The sequence below is a fragment of the Argiope bruennichi genome, chromosome 8 (genome assembly GCF_947563725.1).
Source record: "Argiope bruennichi chromosome 8, qqArgBrue1.1, whole genome shotgun sequence".
NCBI lineage: Eukaryota > Metazoa > Arthropoda > Arachnida > Araneae > Araneidae > Argiope > Argiope bruennichi.
This window is the reverse complement of record NC_079158.1, coordinates 71,469,426-71,483,427: the sequence shown is the minus strand read 5'-3', so window position 1 is coordinate 71,483,427 and position 14,002 is coordinate 71,469,426. Positions and strand designations below refer to the sequence as shown.

General features: G+C 27.4%; 1 protein-coding gene across 2 annotated transcripts in view; it reads right to left on the bottom strand.

Moving 5' to 3' along the window:
- LOC129980803 (choline/ethanolamine kinase-like) overlaps positions 1–12,610 on the bottom strand; it is a 29,931-nt gene extending 17,321 nt beyond the window's left edge. The window contains exons 1-2 of one of the 2 annotated variants that reach the window (XM_056091188.1): positions 12,390–12,610; positions 687–912 (exon numbers count right to left, since the gene is read on the bottom strand). In XM_056091188.1, coding sequence (XP_055947163.1) covers positions 687–912; positions 12,390–12,514 — 351 coding nt within the window. In that variant the 5' untranslated portion in view covers positions 12,515–12,610. The remainder of the gene's footprint in view (positions 1–686; positions 913–12,389) is intronic. The other variant, XM_056091187.1, reaches the window with a different exon arrangement.
- Positions 12,611–14,002: the final 1,392 nt, after the last annotated feature.

The window sequence follows — 14,002 nt, the reverse complement described above, 5'->3', positions numbered from 1 at the left end:
TCATTGATTAAAAATGATTATGCTCAGCTACTTGGAAATCATTTATAGACTTTAAGTACTCAAATAACGATGGGATTTTCTATGACAGGCAACACCTTATAAACGAGCCCAAATCATTTCGCGATTCGCCTGAGAAACATTCTGGAAAATAATTCCAATGAATAATTTAACCACTTAGATCGCAGAGCAGAATCGCATTGAGCATATATGGGATATAACTGAGAGGTCAGTTTATGCATATTATCATGTAATGGCAAGACTTTCTAAATTACGGATTGTCAACTGTAATTTCTTTAAGGGAGTTTTCATGACAAATTGTGTCAAAGTCATCTCGAATTGTTGATTTTCATCGAGTAAATGATTATGCTCAGCGAATGAAAAGGAGATTCCACATGATATTAGAAGGCATCCCATGATTTTGGTACTTCAGTATTTATATTAAAGTGAAATGGATATGAAAAATTATTTAAAAATATGATCATCCAATATTGCTGATACAATAACGGAATCACGATAACAAATTATAGAAATTAGTACTGAAATCATGATGGCGAATCATGGAAATTAGTATTGGAGCCATCATGGCGAATCATGGAAATTAGTACTAGAATCATGATAGCGAATTATGGAAATTAGTACAGGAATCATGATGGCAAATCATGGAAATTAGTACTTGAAACACTTACTGGAATGAATTCTTCCAATCTGCCATTGTGAAATACTCCATACAATTTTGGCCCCAATTTCCTCTCAGCCAGAAGTGAGAAAATTGTTGTTTCTGTAACGACAACAGTTATGTTTTCTTGCACATAACCGTAATACCTAAGGAGAACGTGCCTTGGAGTTTTGGGTTTTTTAACAGCGACGTTTTCTGGAAGGGAACATCGATAAAGGGTATTGCACAATCCTTCACTGAAAACAGGAAAAGAAAAATTACTGGAAAGAAATGATTATAACTTTAATCAAACAAAATATAGCAATTAAAAAAACAAATGTATAATAAAAAATTTCACTTGCCTAAAACAAATTCTAGGCTACTGTATGAATTTTAGAGGGTATTTAATATCAGCATGAAATTAAAATCTTTATTTGTACTTTTCTCACCCTCATTATTTATATGCATTATGTACAATCACCCTCAGTATTTATTAAATAAGAAAGCCCTGTCTATTATTAACGTCAAAAAGTTTCTCATGAAGAAAGCCGAGATAATTCAACTGGTATTTCTTTAAATAATGGGTCAATGCCATGTCTTTGACATCCTTTAGGGAAACTGATTACATTGTTCACTGATAAAAGGCCAAGTTATCGTGTGATTTAGGCATAACAAACGTCCAAATCTTTTTAAAAGCTGATAAAGAAATCAATGATTTTTTTCCGTTTAAAAAACATACTGCCAATTTTCATATACGGAAATGCCCTGCGCTTTGTCGCATGCGTTAGTCGGTGTTTATTTTGATAAAATAGGAGTGATATGAAAGAAAATGCATCTAATGGAAATCAAGGACAAGTTTAACAGAGAACTACGAAAATTCGCCTGTTTTTACTGCATACCAATCCATTGCGAAGTTAAATCATCCAAAATGCTAGTCCCGGGATTCTGGAACACATTACTTTTGTGACGCTAACAGTTGAAATTATAGCAAGGAGTGGAAGTTTTATGATCTGTCATTTTCAGAATATGGCGGATTTTATATAATAATGTGAACAAAAATATCGGGAATGTTTAATTTAAAGTGCAGTAGCGAAGAAAAAAAAAGCTACCTAGCATTATTCTGGTGTTTTTCGTCATACAAACGTAAAACAGTATCATTCCAAAGGAATTAAGTACTCTCAAGGATTTTCAATTAGCAATTTCAAAAAAGGTCGTCTACATATTGAAATAAGAACAAACTTCAAAATTTACAATTGCAACACCCATTTTTTTTTCATTAAATTTTAAAACTACATCAAAAGTTATTCCCAGAAACCACACCTTATTAGTCTAGGTTTGTTCGTTTAGAAATTATGAGTTAATAAAATTTTGACCTTTAGTATTAAAATTAATTTTGAATTTTTATTCATACCTCAAAATTAATATAATTATTGACTAAAACTCTTTTTGTTATGAAAATGTATATTCTTCATATTTTACACACTTATAATTAAAAACTAATTTTTAGTACGCGGTAAAACTTCAAAATGAGATTTTTAAAAAAGTTTTTTTAAGGCAATGTACTTAAATTTGAGCATAAATTGAAGGATAAGGTCATTTTATGGAGGCATGCAAAATTACAGCTTATTCTTATGAGTAGTTTTTCAGCTGTATTACATTTTTTTTTTGCATTACCCCTTAAGCGATGCATTTAGGGACGCATTCACATATTTCAAAATTTAGGCAACTTTTTATTTGGCATTCAAACCATGCATGCATGTGTTTTTTAAACAAATATCGTTTTCCACGTTGTTGTAATTAAGAATATATTTTTAAAATTTCATCAGCAGCAAAAAATAAGAGAAATAAAAGTAAAAATATTTATGCTTTTCAGTCCCAACACAGAATCAGTTCCATGGTCGATTTAGTCAAAAACTATATATATTTTAATGTGGAGAACAGTTACAATTTTTAACTGCCGGATCATATAAGATCACTTATAAAATTATAAAAAAAATATATTGAAAAACGGAATTTCCCCCCTAATAAATACTTTAAGGAATTAACTATTTGTACAAACATTCTGGCGCATCTTTCTCTTAATAATTAATGCATAACGAATTCTCTATTTCGTAATAAGAAAATTTCAAAATTATATATCATAATTCCGGTGGTAAAATCTTAAAATAAATTTCACCGATATAGCTCGTTGTGTTTTTGAGTTATCGATTTCACAGATCTATACTATTTTCTACTATGTATTATAGGGTGACCCAAAAAAGTAGAATAAGCATTTATTTTCCTAAATATTGTGTTTTTTCATATATTTCCAATTAAAGTTTCATTAAATAATGGGCCTTCTGTTGAGTTTGATAGTATAAACATTAAAAAATGATTTATATATTTTACGGTTCTCATACTATAAAACTGTCAATTAGTCAAATGTTTCTTTTACTTTCATCTATGCACAGAAAATTGTATGTTCCCATCTAAAAAAAATGCAGAATTATGCTTCGTTTAAAATTGAGAAGTGCTTATCAAAAATTCAGATGGAAATATTCTTATATCGATATAAGTATTCATTACATCAAACTTTTAAGATATCTTAGAGAAATAATGAAATAACAAAACAAAAAAAGTTTCATGCAATTGTGTGTGCGATATTAAGCTTTCCAAAAGAATAACATATGTAAGTAACAAGAAACGTTTAAAAATGTTGATGATTTATATTGCATTTAATTATAAGGCTGGCGTAGTTGCAGAAGAATACAAACATCATTCTTCGAGTTTCCAGCATCTTTCTAGAAAATGTATTTACAAAACGGTTTAGTGATTGTAAATTGCAGGATTTTTACTTCTCCAGGAAAGATGAGTTGTTATACAGAAATGGACATTATAACTTATACATTTTTCAAGTTAACCTCATGTTAGTGTACAAACAGTCAGTTCAGAACTCACCATCCCAAAAACGACAATACAGAGAATACTTAACGAAATTACTGCTATCCATGTAGCATTCGTAAATTCCATGAACATCTACAATCGGATCATAATAAGAGTTTGTTTTTTATACCATAAAAGCCATCTTCAGCTAGATCATTATACTAATTTAGAGTTTTAAATTGAGCTCTTCTTCAGGAGGAATTAAATCTGTCTTTCCTTAAAAAAGTAACTTTGACAGATGATCATTTTAATCGAGGTGAAAGCACCAATCGGCAAAACGATCACTTTCCCAATTTTCTATAAATTGTAAAATTTTAGAAACTCTTTGGTTAGTCTTATTTTGTTCAACATTTTGCTGAATGGCGACCGATATATTCTATTAGTTTTGATTGGCATCTTGTCTGGATTCTCTAGTCTTGGATAGTGCTTTTCATCACTATACATTAGCAGTAGAACGATGTTGAATGCTGCTTTCTTTGATGAGTGGATTGGCTTACAAAGAAAGCAATCAAATCGTATAGGATGTATTTTCATCGCAGTGACCCTGGTATAATGTGGCTCCTGTAGATGTACAGCAAATTTTTGCCAAGAAAAGCAAGAAGTGAAGAACTGGATCGCGAAGACGCAAATGTTGTTAGAAGAATGCAATTATATATATATATATATATATATATAGTAATAAAAACCAAGTTAATAGGAAAAAAAAGTATCAAAATTAAATAAAATAAAATAAGAATCCGGCTTGAAGACTTTCTCAAGGGTCACCCTCAGGCAGGGACTAAAAAAAAAAGGGATTTCTTTTCTGTGAGAAAATACAGACTAAAAGTCCAAATTATTGATTCCTCGTGAACCGAAAATGACTTACCTTTTGATAAACTTAGATAATACCAATATTGAGACTAATTGCTATCCAGAAGATTTAATTCGAACAGAAACAAATAAAATACAACTTGAGGCTACCTTTCTGGATTTAAAAATCGAAATAGCTAATGATAAAACAATAGTTGGTATCTACGATAAAAGGGATGAATTCAACTTTAAAATAACGAAACCTCGTAATTATCATTCTAATCTAAACTCTAAAATTTTCAAAAATCTAATTTTCTTACAATTTAACAGGATAAAAATAGTTTGTAATAACAAAATTTCCTATATTGAAGCAACAAATAATCTCATTAAAAATTTCACTAATAATGAATTTCCCAGAAACTACTGCAATATTAATTTTTTAATTAAAATAGGGATGATTTGGGATTAATCCTTTACCTAAAATAAAAATAGACCTTCCGTTGCATATTAAATCACTCAATAGATGGCGCTGAGACCCTTCAATTATTTTTTACCTTGAATGGCGTTAGCTAAGGCAGTTTAGGGCGCGGGAAACACAATGGGAGAGCATATGTTTTTTGTTTTTTTTGCCTGCTGCTGGTATGGTCTGGCTGGTATTTGATTCATAATTGGTTTGAATGCTATTATTTGGTTATTTTATGTTATTGTATTTTTGCTTATTAGCGGTCGTATTCTTCTAATTTATTGTTTTTTTTTCTATTCTGTAAAAATAGTGCATCTTAGGCCTAATTTCAGGGGATTTTCGGGTCACGATTAATCAATAGTTTGGACATTTAGTCTGTATTTCCTCACAGAAAAAATTCCTTTTTTTTAAAAAAAAAATCTCTGCCTGAGGGTGACCCTTGAGAAAGTCTTCAGACCAGATTCTTATTTTATTTGGTTTAATTTTGATACTTTTTTCCCTATTAACTTGGTTTTTATTACTATTGTCTTGATTGATCTGTGTTTTAGTAGTAGCTAGATTTGCGCTCTCTAAATACAATTGTGCTTTTTCCGTTCATTTTTTTTTTTTTTTAGTTTGAATCAGAAATAATTTTTTAGTTGCGATTCCGAAATAATTTAGGTTCGCTTCCAAAATATTTTTAATTTTAGATTGTTTCAATTATAGGTTTTAATTACCTAATGCTAATATTTTTGGTTACTTTAATATATATATATTATTGTAAACAAATTTTATTTAAAGATTTTTAAAAATTTAATGAAAGTTAAGAAACCCATCATGATTCAGTTTTTTTTTAAAAATAACTTTTTGTGTAATATCCTTGAAAAAAGACTAGCTCAGTCATCAGTTTGAAGTATGGAAAAATGATCTGAAAGAAGCGTTTTAACATCTCAGCAAATATTACAAATAGAAAGATAAAACTTTGTGTGCTTATAGATAAGTATAAGAAACAGTTTACTCATTGATATCTATTCGTGGATGGGGACATGCAAAAATGAAATTTTTATTCTAAACCTCAATAGAAACCGAAGTATTTTTATATATTTGGTTACCTTGTTTAATAAAACTTTGCAACTGGAATTACGTGTTTGATTTTAATAATTAATGAAATAGAAATTTATCCCCTTTTTTAGAGGGGAGGGAGGGAAATCTGCATATTTGTCACTTTCGCATGTAAAGGTACCATTTTAGATCCAAAAGTATATACAATGATGTGGAGAGGAAGTAAGTTAAGAGGAATGTCATTTTTATCATGTAACCTTGGTTCTGAATTGCAAAATTTATCTTAAATTTCGTTCGTATTTTATTTCGTCAATGAAATAGGATCGTGATTTATTTCATGATGAAAGAAAGAAATAGAAAATCAAAATTAATTTATCAATCTAAATGGGATATTTTTATAATTATTTACACATATTGCATAATAATTGGATTCTTAAAATTACGTAACATATATTAAAATTTCACATAAACATTGGATTTTTTTTATGTATACAATTATACTAAACTTCAAACGCAACAGTATCACTTACTATTATACTTAATTTTTCATGCTGGCATTCAAATGTCCCAATTTTGAATAACATTTAAAGGAAACAGTGGTAAGTGAAAAAAATATTTAGACATTTGAATGATATATGTATATCATAAAGTTCAATATATATATATATATTTATAAATTTGAAATCTTTGCATATAGGAACACATTTTTAATAGTCTCGTTTCATTTTCCTTTCTGGCGACATCTAGTTTTAAAAATCATAATATTTTTATTTAGTGTTAATTATTATATGGTGCAAGAACTCAATATGCAGATCCAATTTCAGCCTTATAGACCAAAATGTTATTATAAACCAGTTGTATGATATCCTGGATTGATCATGTTTTAAAAAGCGACAAAAATGTGTCAATGACTGCAAAATTTAAAAGAGAAAAGGTTTTAAAAACGTTCAATTCAGAAGTAAAATTAATGCCTCAAATTCGATATATTTTATGAAAATAAAAATAATAGGATTATCGAAGTCTTATCAAATAAATTTTAGGAGGTATATGAGAAATCTTTATGTCATCCATTTTAAAGGCAGGTTTACATTAAACTAGTTATTAGATTTCAGTAAGATCAAGCATGCGCAGAAACTGCATAATAGTAAATAATTGTCTTGTCGCGACAAGCATTAACTATTGTTCGCCCCTTCTGCGCATGCGTGATCTTCCTGGAATCTCGCTTTATGCAAACCCATTTTAAAGTTTTAATATTAGTTTTTAAGTAAAATTAACATATAGAGAGCATGCAGAAGATATTAAAAAATGCAAGTGAATTTTAATATAATGAAAAAATAATACAAATTTTCCGCTTTTAAAAGTAAAAAATCCTACAAAATGCAAAGTAAAATTTGCAACAAATGTCAGCATACTCAGATATCTAAAGATTATCGGTAGGGGAATGTTATTGTAAAGTTCAATTCGATGTACAAATCAATTAGGCCTTAAATATAAACGTATGTCTCTAAAACTACAAAGTTAAAATTGCTATATATAAAATATCTTAAGTATGATAATATACTAGTATTATTTGCAAATTTAAAGTACCAAAACACAACAATTTGTTAAAATATCTTAAGTAAACAGATATGATTGTAACTCACAGGAAGACAAAGTCCGCTATTTGTTGGAACGACTCATCATATCCAGGCGAAAAGTCGTAAACATGGGCTGAGGATTGGCGATGATCATTTTTTCATGCCAATTTTCGCCAAGTACAACTTCTCTGATTTTGTAAATATTATCATAGTAATACTAATTAAAAAAAATATTCAATACTGGTATATGCATGAAATAGAATTGATATTTAAATCAACCTTTCTTTGAAATGAAAGCTTTAGCTTTCAAATGTTTTATTTTTAAAAAAGGAAAGATAATCAGCAAAATATTTTCAAAATACATATAAAAGATTAAAATTGTAAAAAATGATTAGTCATGAAATAAAATTATTTTTCCAATTTTTCTATGTTGTTTGTGCTATTATAAGAATTGTTACAATGTCTAATTTTAATTTATTGTTAACTCATTTATTGTAATTAAAAAAAAATACATTTTGAGCTAAAATTATGTAAAAGAGTAACACATTTAATTTGCAACTAATAAATACGAATGGGTTAAAATTTAAGGAGGAATAATTCAGATGAAAACACAAGATGCTTATTACACAATTTTTATTTCTACAAAATTTAGACTCATAATTATTTAGAACACATAAAAGAATTTACATAAAAGAAATATCTTTTCAAATATGATTTTCTCATAAAATCAAAACACAAAGATAAAATCTTGATACTTTTAAATCACACAGTCTCCTGTTTTATTTATCTTTAACAATGTAAATAAATCATACAATGATATTGAATTTAAAAATATTTTTTGCTTTACCTTTATCTTTTATAGCACTTATTTTTCTATCATGCACTATTTCCCTTTCTAATTTTCTTCCTAAATTAACCTTTATCTTCTAAAGGATTATTAGAAAAACTTTATATATTTTTTTCTTTTATTCCTAGAAACAATAGTATTAAGATACTTTTTCACTTTTAAATAATTATTTAAAAAGTGCTAGATATTAACTTATAATTAATAGCAACATATCATATCCATCCACAAGAAAATCAGAAGAAAAAAACATCTTGTGTTACTAAAACATGTCCTACAATATTAATGATTAAATTATATTGACTTGAATTTTCATTAAATTATCCTCACTTTTAACTAATTAACTTTTGAACAACTATATATGTATGGGTAACAGCATACACAACTATTTCTCTGGAATAATAATAAGCTACTTTTATCTTTTATCAATTCAAAATTATCATGAGAAATGGAATTTATAATGATGATCAATTTTTGGCCACAATGAAAACACTGCTTTCTTTCAAACAACACAAGAACAGTAAATTGCTAAATACATTCTTGTAAACAAGGTATCTGCCATTTAATGAATGTCTGATTCTTCAATACATATATTGCAGAAAATTAAATCTACAGGTTCCCACCCCCTTTACCATTACTATTACAAAATATATTAATAATTACGGAACTTCTTTGTCAAAGGCAAGTTTCAATTTGTGATATAATTTTAAATCACTTTCAGTTTCATTAATTTATCTTAAGGAATTACGATACTAGTCTCCAGCTTCTATATTGTCCACATTTAGATTCATCTTTTTCAATATCTTGACACAAAAATCAACTCTTTCAATGAAAGCTTGTGTTGTTGAAGTCTTCCAGTGTCTGAAACAAGGTTTTCCCATTTACTTATTTAAGAAGCTAGCTGTTTATCAAAAATCAGTCACTTATCAAACAGGCTGCTTGTTGCACATATTACATTTATGAATTGAACTGTTTTCTGATAGTATTCAAGATATTATTTACTATGAGCAAACAGCTTATTCAAAGCATACATGACATGAGTACTTAAAAGATTTTTCTGACTGGCTTCATATTTTATTTATTCAAAGTGATTGGCCATGAAATTTTACATACTAATCAATAGCCAAATTTCAATAAACTGAGCATTCCAAAATTATTAAGTATTTCCACATTTGTTAAAGAAGCAATACATACATATTTCAATGAGGCAAAATCAGGATAATAAAAATAATAACCATTTTTATGATTACTGAACCAATTATTTCTAATACATTTAGAAATATGAAGTTTATCACATAAAATTAGGGCACACCAATAAAATTATTACCATTACCATTATTAACTTGAAACATATTTTTTAGAACCTCGTGATAACTTTCATCATTAAATTAAAATGTTGTAAAGCATCAAATAAATCAATAAACACACTGGGAACTTTGTAAGGGAAAAAACAGACTTTGTAACACAAACACATGAACATAAATTGCTAAATTAAGTTGTTGTGTGCCACCCTTAAAATGCTTCCAACTTTGTAATCAAGAAAAGTTCCGACATGTATTTTATCAATCATTAGAAATCCTCTTTTAAGTTAAGGCATGTTTGGCAAATCAAAAAATTATTAAAGTTTTCTGTTTTTGGAGAAAATTTTTAAATAATACCAATTTTTTGAATGATATTCGGATATAGAAGTATTGTATACTGATGCAATAATAATAATTTTGTCATTTAGAAGTTTTGGGAATTCAACACAATGATACACAACACAATATAATATCAAGAATATCAATGTAATTTGTAATGGGACATTTTCATGTTTTAAAATCCTTTCTATCATAAATGATGCATTTAACATGAGATCACTGCTAACACTTGCAGAAATGTTAAAAGGAATATCAACTTTCATGCTTTTCAATAGTAGTTCAAAAAGAATAAAAGCTGTGAACTAATACTTTCTAAAAATTATCAAAATTAATAAATGTGGTTTTGCTATTGCAAATATATTTATAATTTGAACTTTCAATTGCAGTAAATTCAATTTGAGCACATTCCAATCACTACTTTTTTTTAGATTGTCAAGGAAATGCTGAAGAAATAAAGTAAGATGGACAACTTTGAAAAATACTCAGCATAGCATTTTCTTTCAGTTTTGATTTTTTCAGAGAAGTAGATATGATTTAAAAAATATTTTCCAGTAGAGTGATTTTAAAAAGTAGTTCATTATCTTTAAAATGTCTTTCACATATCTGAAAAAACTGTCCATTTTTATAGAATAACTATTTTTGTTAGTTTATATAATTCATAAATATGATCTAATTTATTATTATTTTTTTTAAGTTCTAAGGAAATTTAAAAAAAATATTATTAAAGAATTATGTGTATTTCCATGTATTATTTATCAAAACAGCTGAAGCAATTCCAATTCTTTATTTAAAATAACAAACAATTTGCATCATTTTATTAATTGGTGTAAATTAATGACATATATTTTATATAAACAAATAAAAACATTTAATAATCTAATTATATATAACCATTTAATAATCTAATTATATTTAATAATACTAATTATATATAACAAATATAAACATTTAAATAATCTAATTAATCAGAGTAAAATCTTCTTATCAACTTATATGACTGTTAACTATGAAATATTTTATACCTAAAAAGTAATTAAAACTGTTTCTAAATATTGTCTAATAAATATAGTACTTAAATTAGTAATACAAACTAATTTTAGAGGTTCTTTTGTAAAGGTAAAACTTTTCTTTTATAAATAACCTTTTCCTTCGAATTGGATGCAGCCATTTCTCTCTTAGACACTTGTGTATTTGTTTACCAAATACCATTGGCGAACCTTGGCTTAACCACTGCCACTGGCGAACATTGTAGGCAATACATGACAACGTCATCGATTAATCCTTGGTTGCAATAAATATAACATATTTGACAATTCATCCTTAATATGTGATAAATATGCAAGTATTTTCTGTTACTTCATTGTCACTGGAATTCCATAAAATGGCTATTTTTTCATCATAATTTTCTTAAAAGGTAAGAACTGAGAGTTTATATGGTATCTTTAAAAATAAGGTAAAATTTGTTTATTTACAAGTAAGCCAATTTGATCAAATTTAATTAAACTGAAAGTTATATTCTAAATGACCTGCATTGTTGCTTTAAAAACAAAACTTACTGTTGTTGATAAAAATAATATTAAAAGATTAGATCAGTCTTTTTGACATTTTGTTTAACTAACCATAAAAAGAAAAGCTTGATGCAAAAATTGGAAAAATGGTAAATTTAAAAAGAAATTTTACACTAAAATTGTGAATAAGAAAGATTTTCAGCAAGATAATCATAGATAAATACTTGATAGCTTAAAAGTAAATTTGAAATAAAATCAAGAATATGTATAAAGACTTGAGAATATGGTTATTTATCATTATTTCATTGTTTACTCTTACACAAAATTATATCATAGGGGCAACCGATAAACTAATACTAAATCAACTGTGATTTAGTTTTTTATAATTTTTAGTTTAATATAGAACATGAAGAGAATTCTCTACTCACATCATTATGTTGAACTTGTATTATTATTTTTATTATTAATAAGAAAAAAATAATTTAATACTAAAGAATATATAGAGAATTTATATTTAAGATATTGGACAATGCATTTAAAAGTAGTAAACATAACAGATTCAATTCTATTTTAAGTTTGTATTAAAGATAATAAAGATTTAAACTTGCTTTCAATAAATTAAAGCATCAAATGTTATTCTGTATCTCATTATCTGTCACGGTATAAAAGTCATAAGTATCACAGATAACGAAACAAGTATAGTTTGAATAAAATGTATGAAAGTGCCGGCTGTCATTTCACTTCATGGAGAAAACGTGCAGCGTGACAATTGTCAACAACCACATCGCCTAGATGTAATGACTCATTCAAGGAGAGAAAGAGTAAATAGGTTTTGTCTCCCCATGGGTCACGAAATGATCCATAAAATTATTTGTAATTATCTAGATCCTATCTTCAAAATCATGCTAAATATAAATATCAGTTTATTCGAAGGAATTTAATTTTCTTACCAGATCGGAGAAAATTTGAATTCAGATAATGGCAATTCATCCCAAATATCACCTAAAAAATCTCGGCATATTCTTAGCGCTTCCTTTTTGGCATTTTCTAATTCTTCCTCACATACTGTCGTCATTTTTCTAATCTTGGATGCTCGATTTCAGCGCCCAAAAGGCCACAGTTAAACAGAAACAAGTAACCGCCTCAAGTAAAAAGGATCTCTCGATCACATTTCCTAATCACAAAAATCTTGTGATATGGAACTGTTCCAGTAGCATTATCGTTTAATTAGATATGACGGCTGTGATGTGCGGAAAGACGTAATATGACTATGGTATGAGGAAGTTTCTTTTATTCATCAAAATCTTTTTCCCCCTTTCTATTTCTTTTTTCTTTGTCAAATAGATAAACTTTGAGTGATTCGTCAAGAAAAATCTTGGTGAATTGAAATATTTCTGATCTTTCTATTAAAGAAATTTAGAGAAATTGTTGTGAAAATTTCAATAAAGAGAATTCAGAATCTATTCATTATCATGCATTTCAGAATCTATTTTTAGTTTTGAAAATTTTCAGAATTAGAAACATTTTTTACATTTAATTATTACAAAAATTAAATTCTACCTCCAATTTTAATACACTGTTACTAATGCATCAATAAAATTCTGTTCTTTATATTCTGTACATGCAAATCATTTATAGCACAGAATGACAGCTTGAAATGTGAACAATTTTTTACATTTTATTACCTCAATATAGTGGAATTTGATTAAATTGAAATTGAGGTTGTCATATTAAAAATATGATTTATCCAAAAACTAGAATCAATAGAAACTGAATTTAAAAATAATTTTCGCTCAGCCATAAAATTTTCTCCAATTCCTAATTTTCTTTTTCTTCAAAGTCTGTTTTCTGGCTTTTATTGATAAATTCTTGAAGTAATTTTTTTGTCTTAAAAATTTAAGCTCCTGCCATTGTGTATTGAACGCGTTTTCAAATAAAAAATATTATAGGGAATTAAATTTCATTAATAATTTGAAATATAAAAACTTTTTCTTTTTGTTAGAAAGGGAAGTGTAAACTTTTAATTTTTGAAAAATAAGATTCAGAGGCAAGCACCCAAATAAAGAATAATAATTATAAAAATAAAATAACTGCATTTCATTTTAGTTCTATGTTAATTACGAAACTATATTTGCTTTTAAAATAACATTTGAACTGATCAAGTTATAGAACTATGCATCTCAGTAATATTTATACTGAAATATAAATACAACTTAGTTTTTATTAATTAACAATGACGGATTGGCGATAATTTTGACATTTTTTTTTGCAGCATTAACATCTATAATTTTGATATCTTTTAATATAAATAGAGTACACAGATGCTTGTTTTCTTTTCGTAAGATAGAAGCGCATTCATAGGGTTGCAATGTCAGTTTGGTTTTGGTGCTACATTTGGCGAGGTTTGGCTCTTTCACCGTTAATTACCTGCAAATTTTGCGTAACTTTCTTAATCCTGACAAATCTGTCCCCAGTGTAGAATGTTCAACAATTCTGAAAGTAAGAATGTATAGTTTGAAAGATAATAAACATAAATTTCATTCCGCTGCTTTGAAAGTCTATG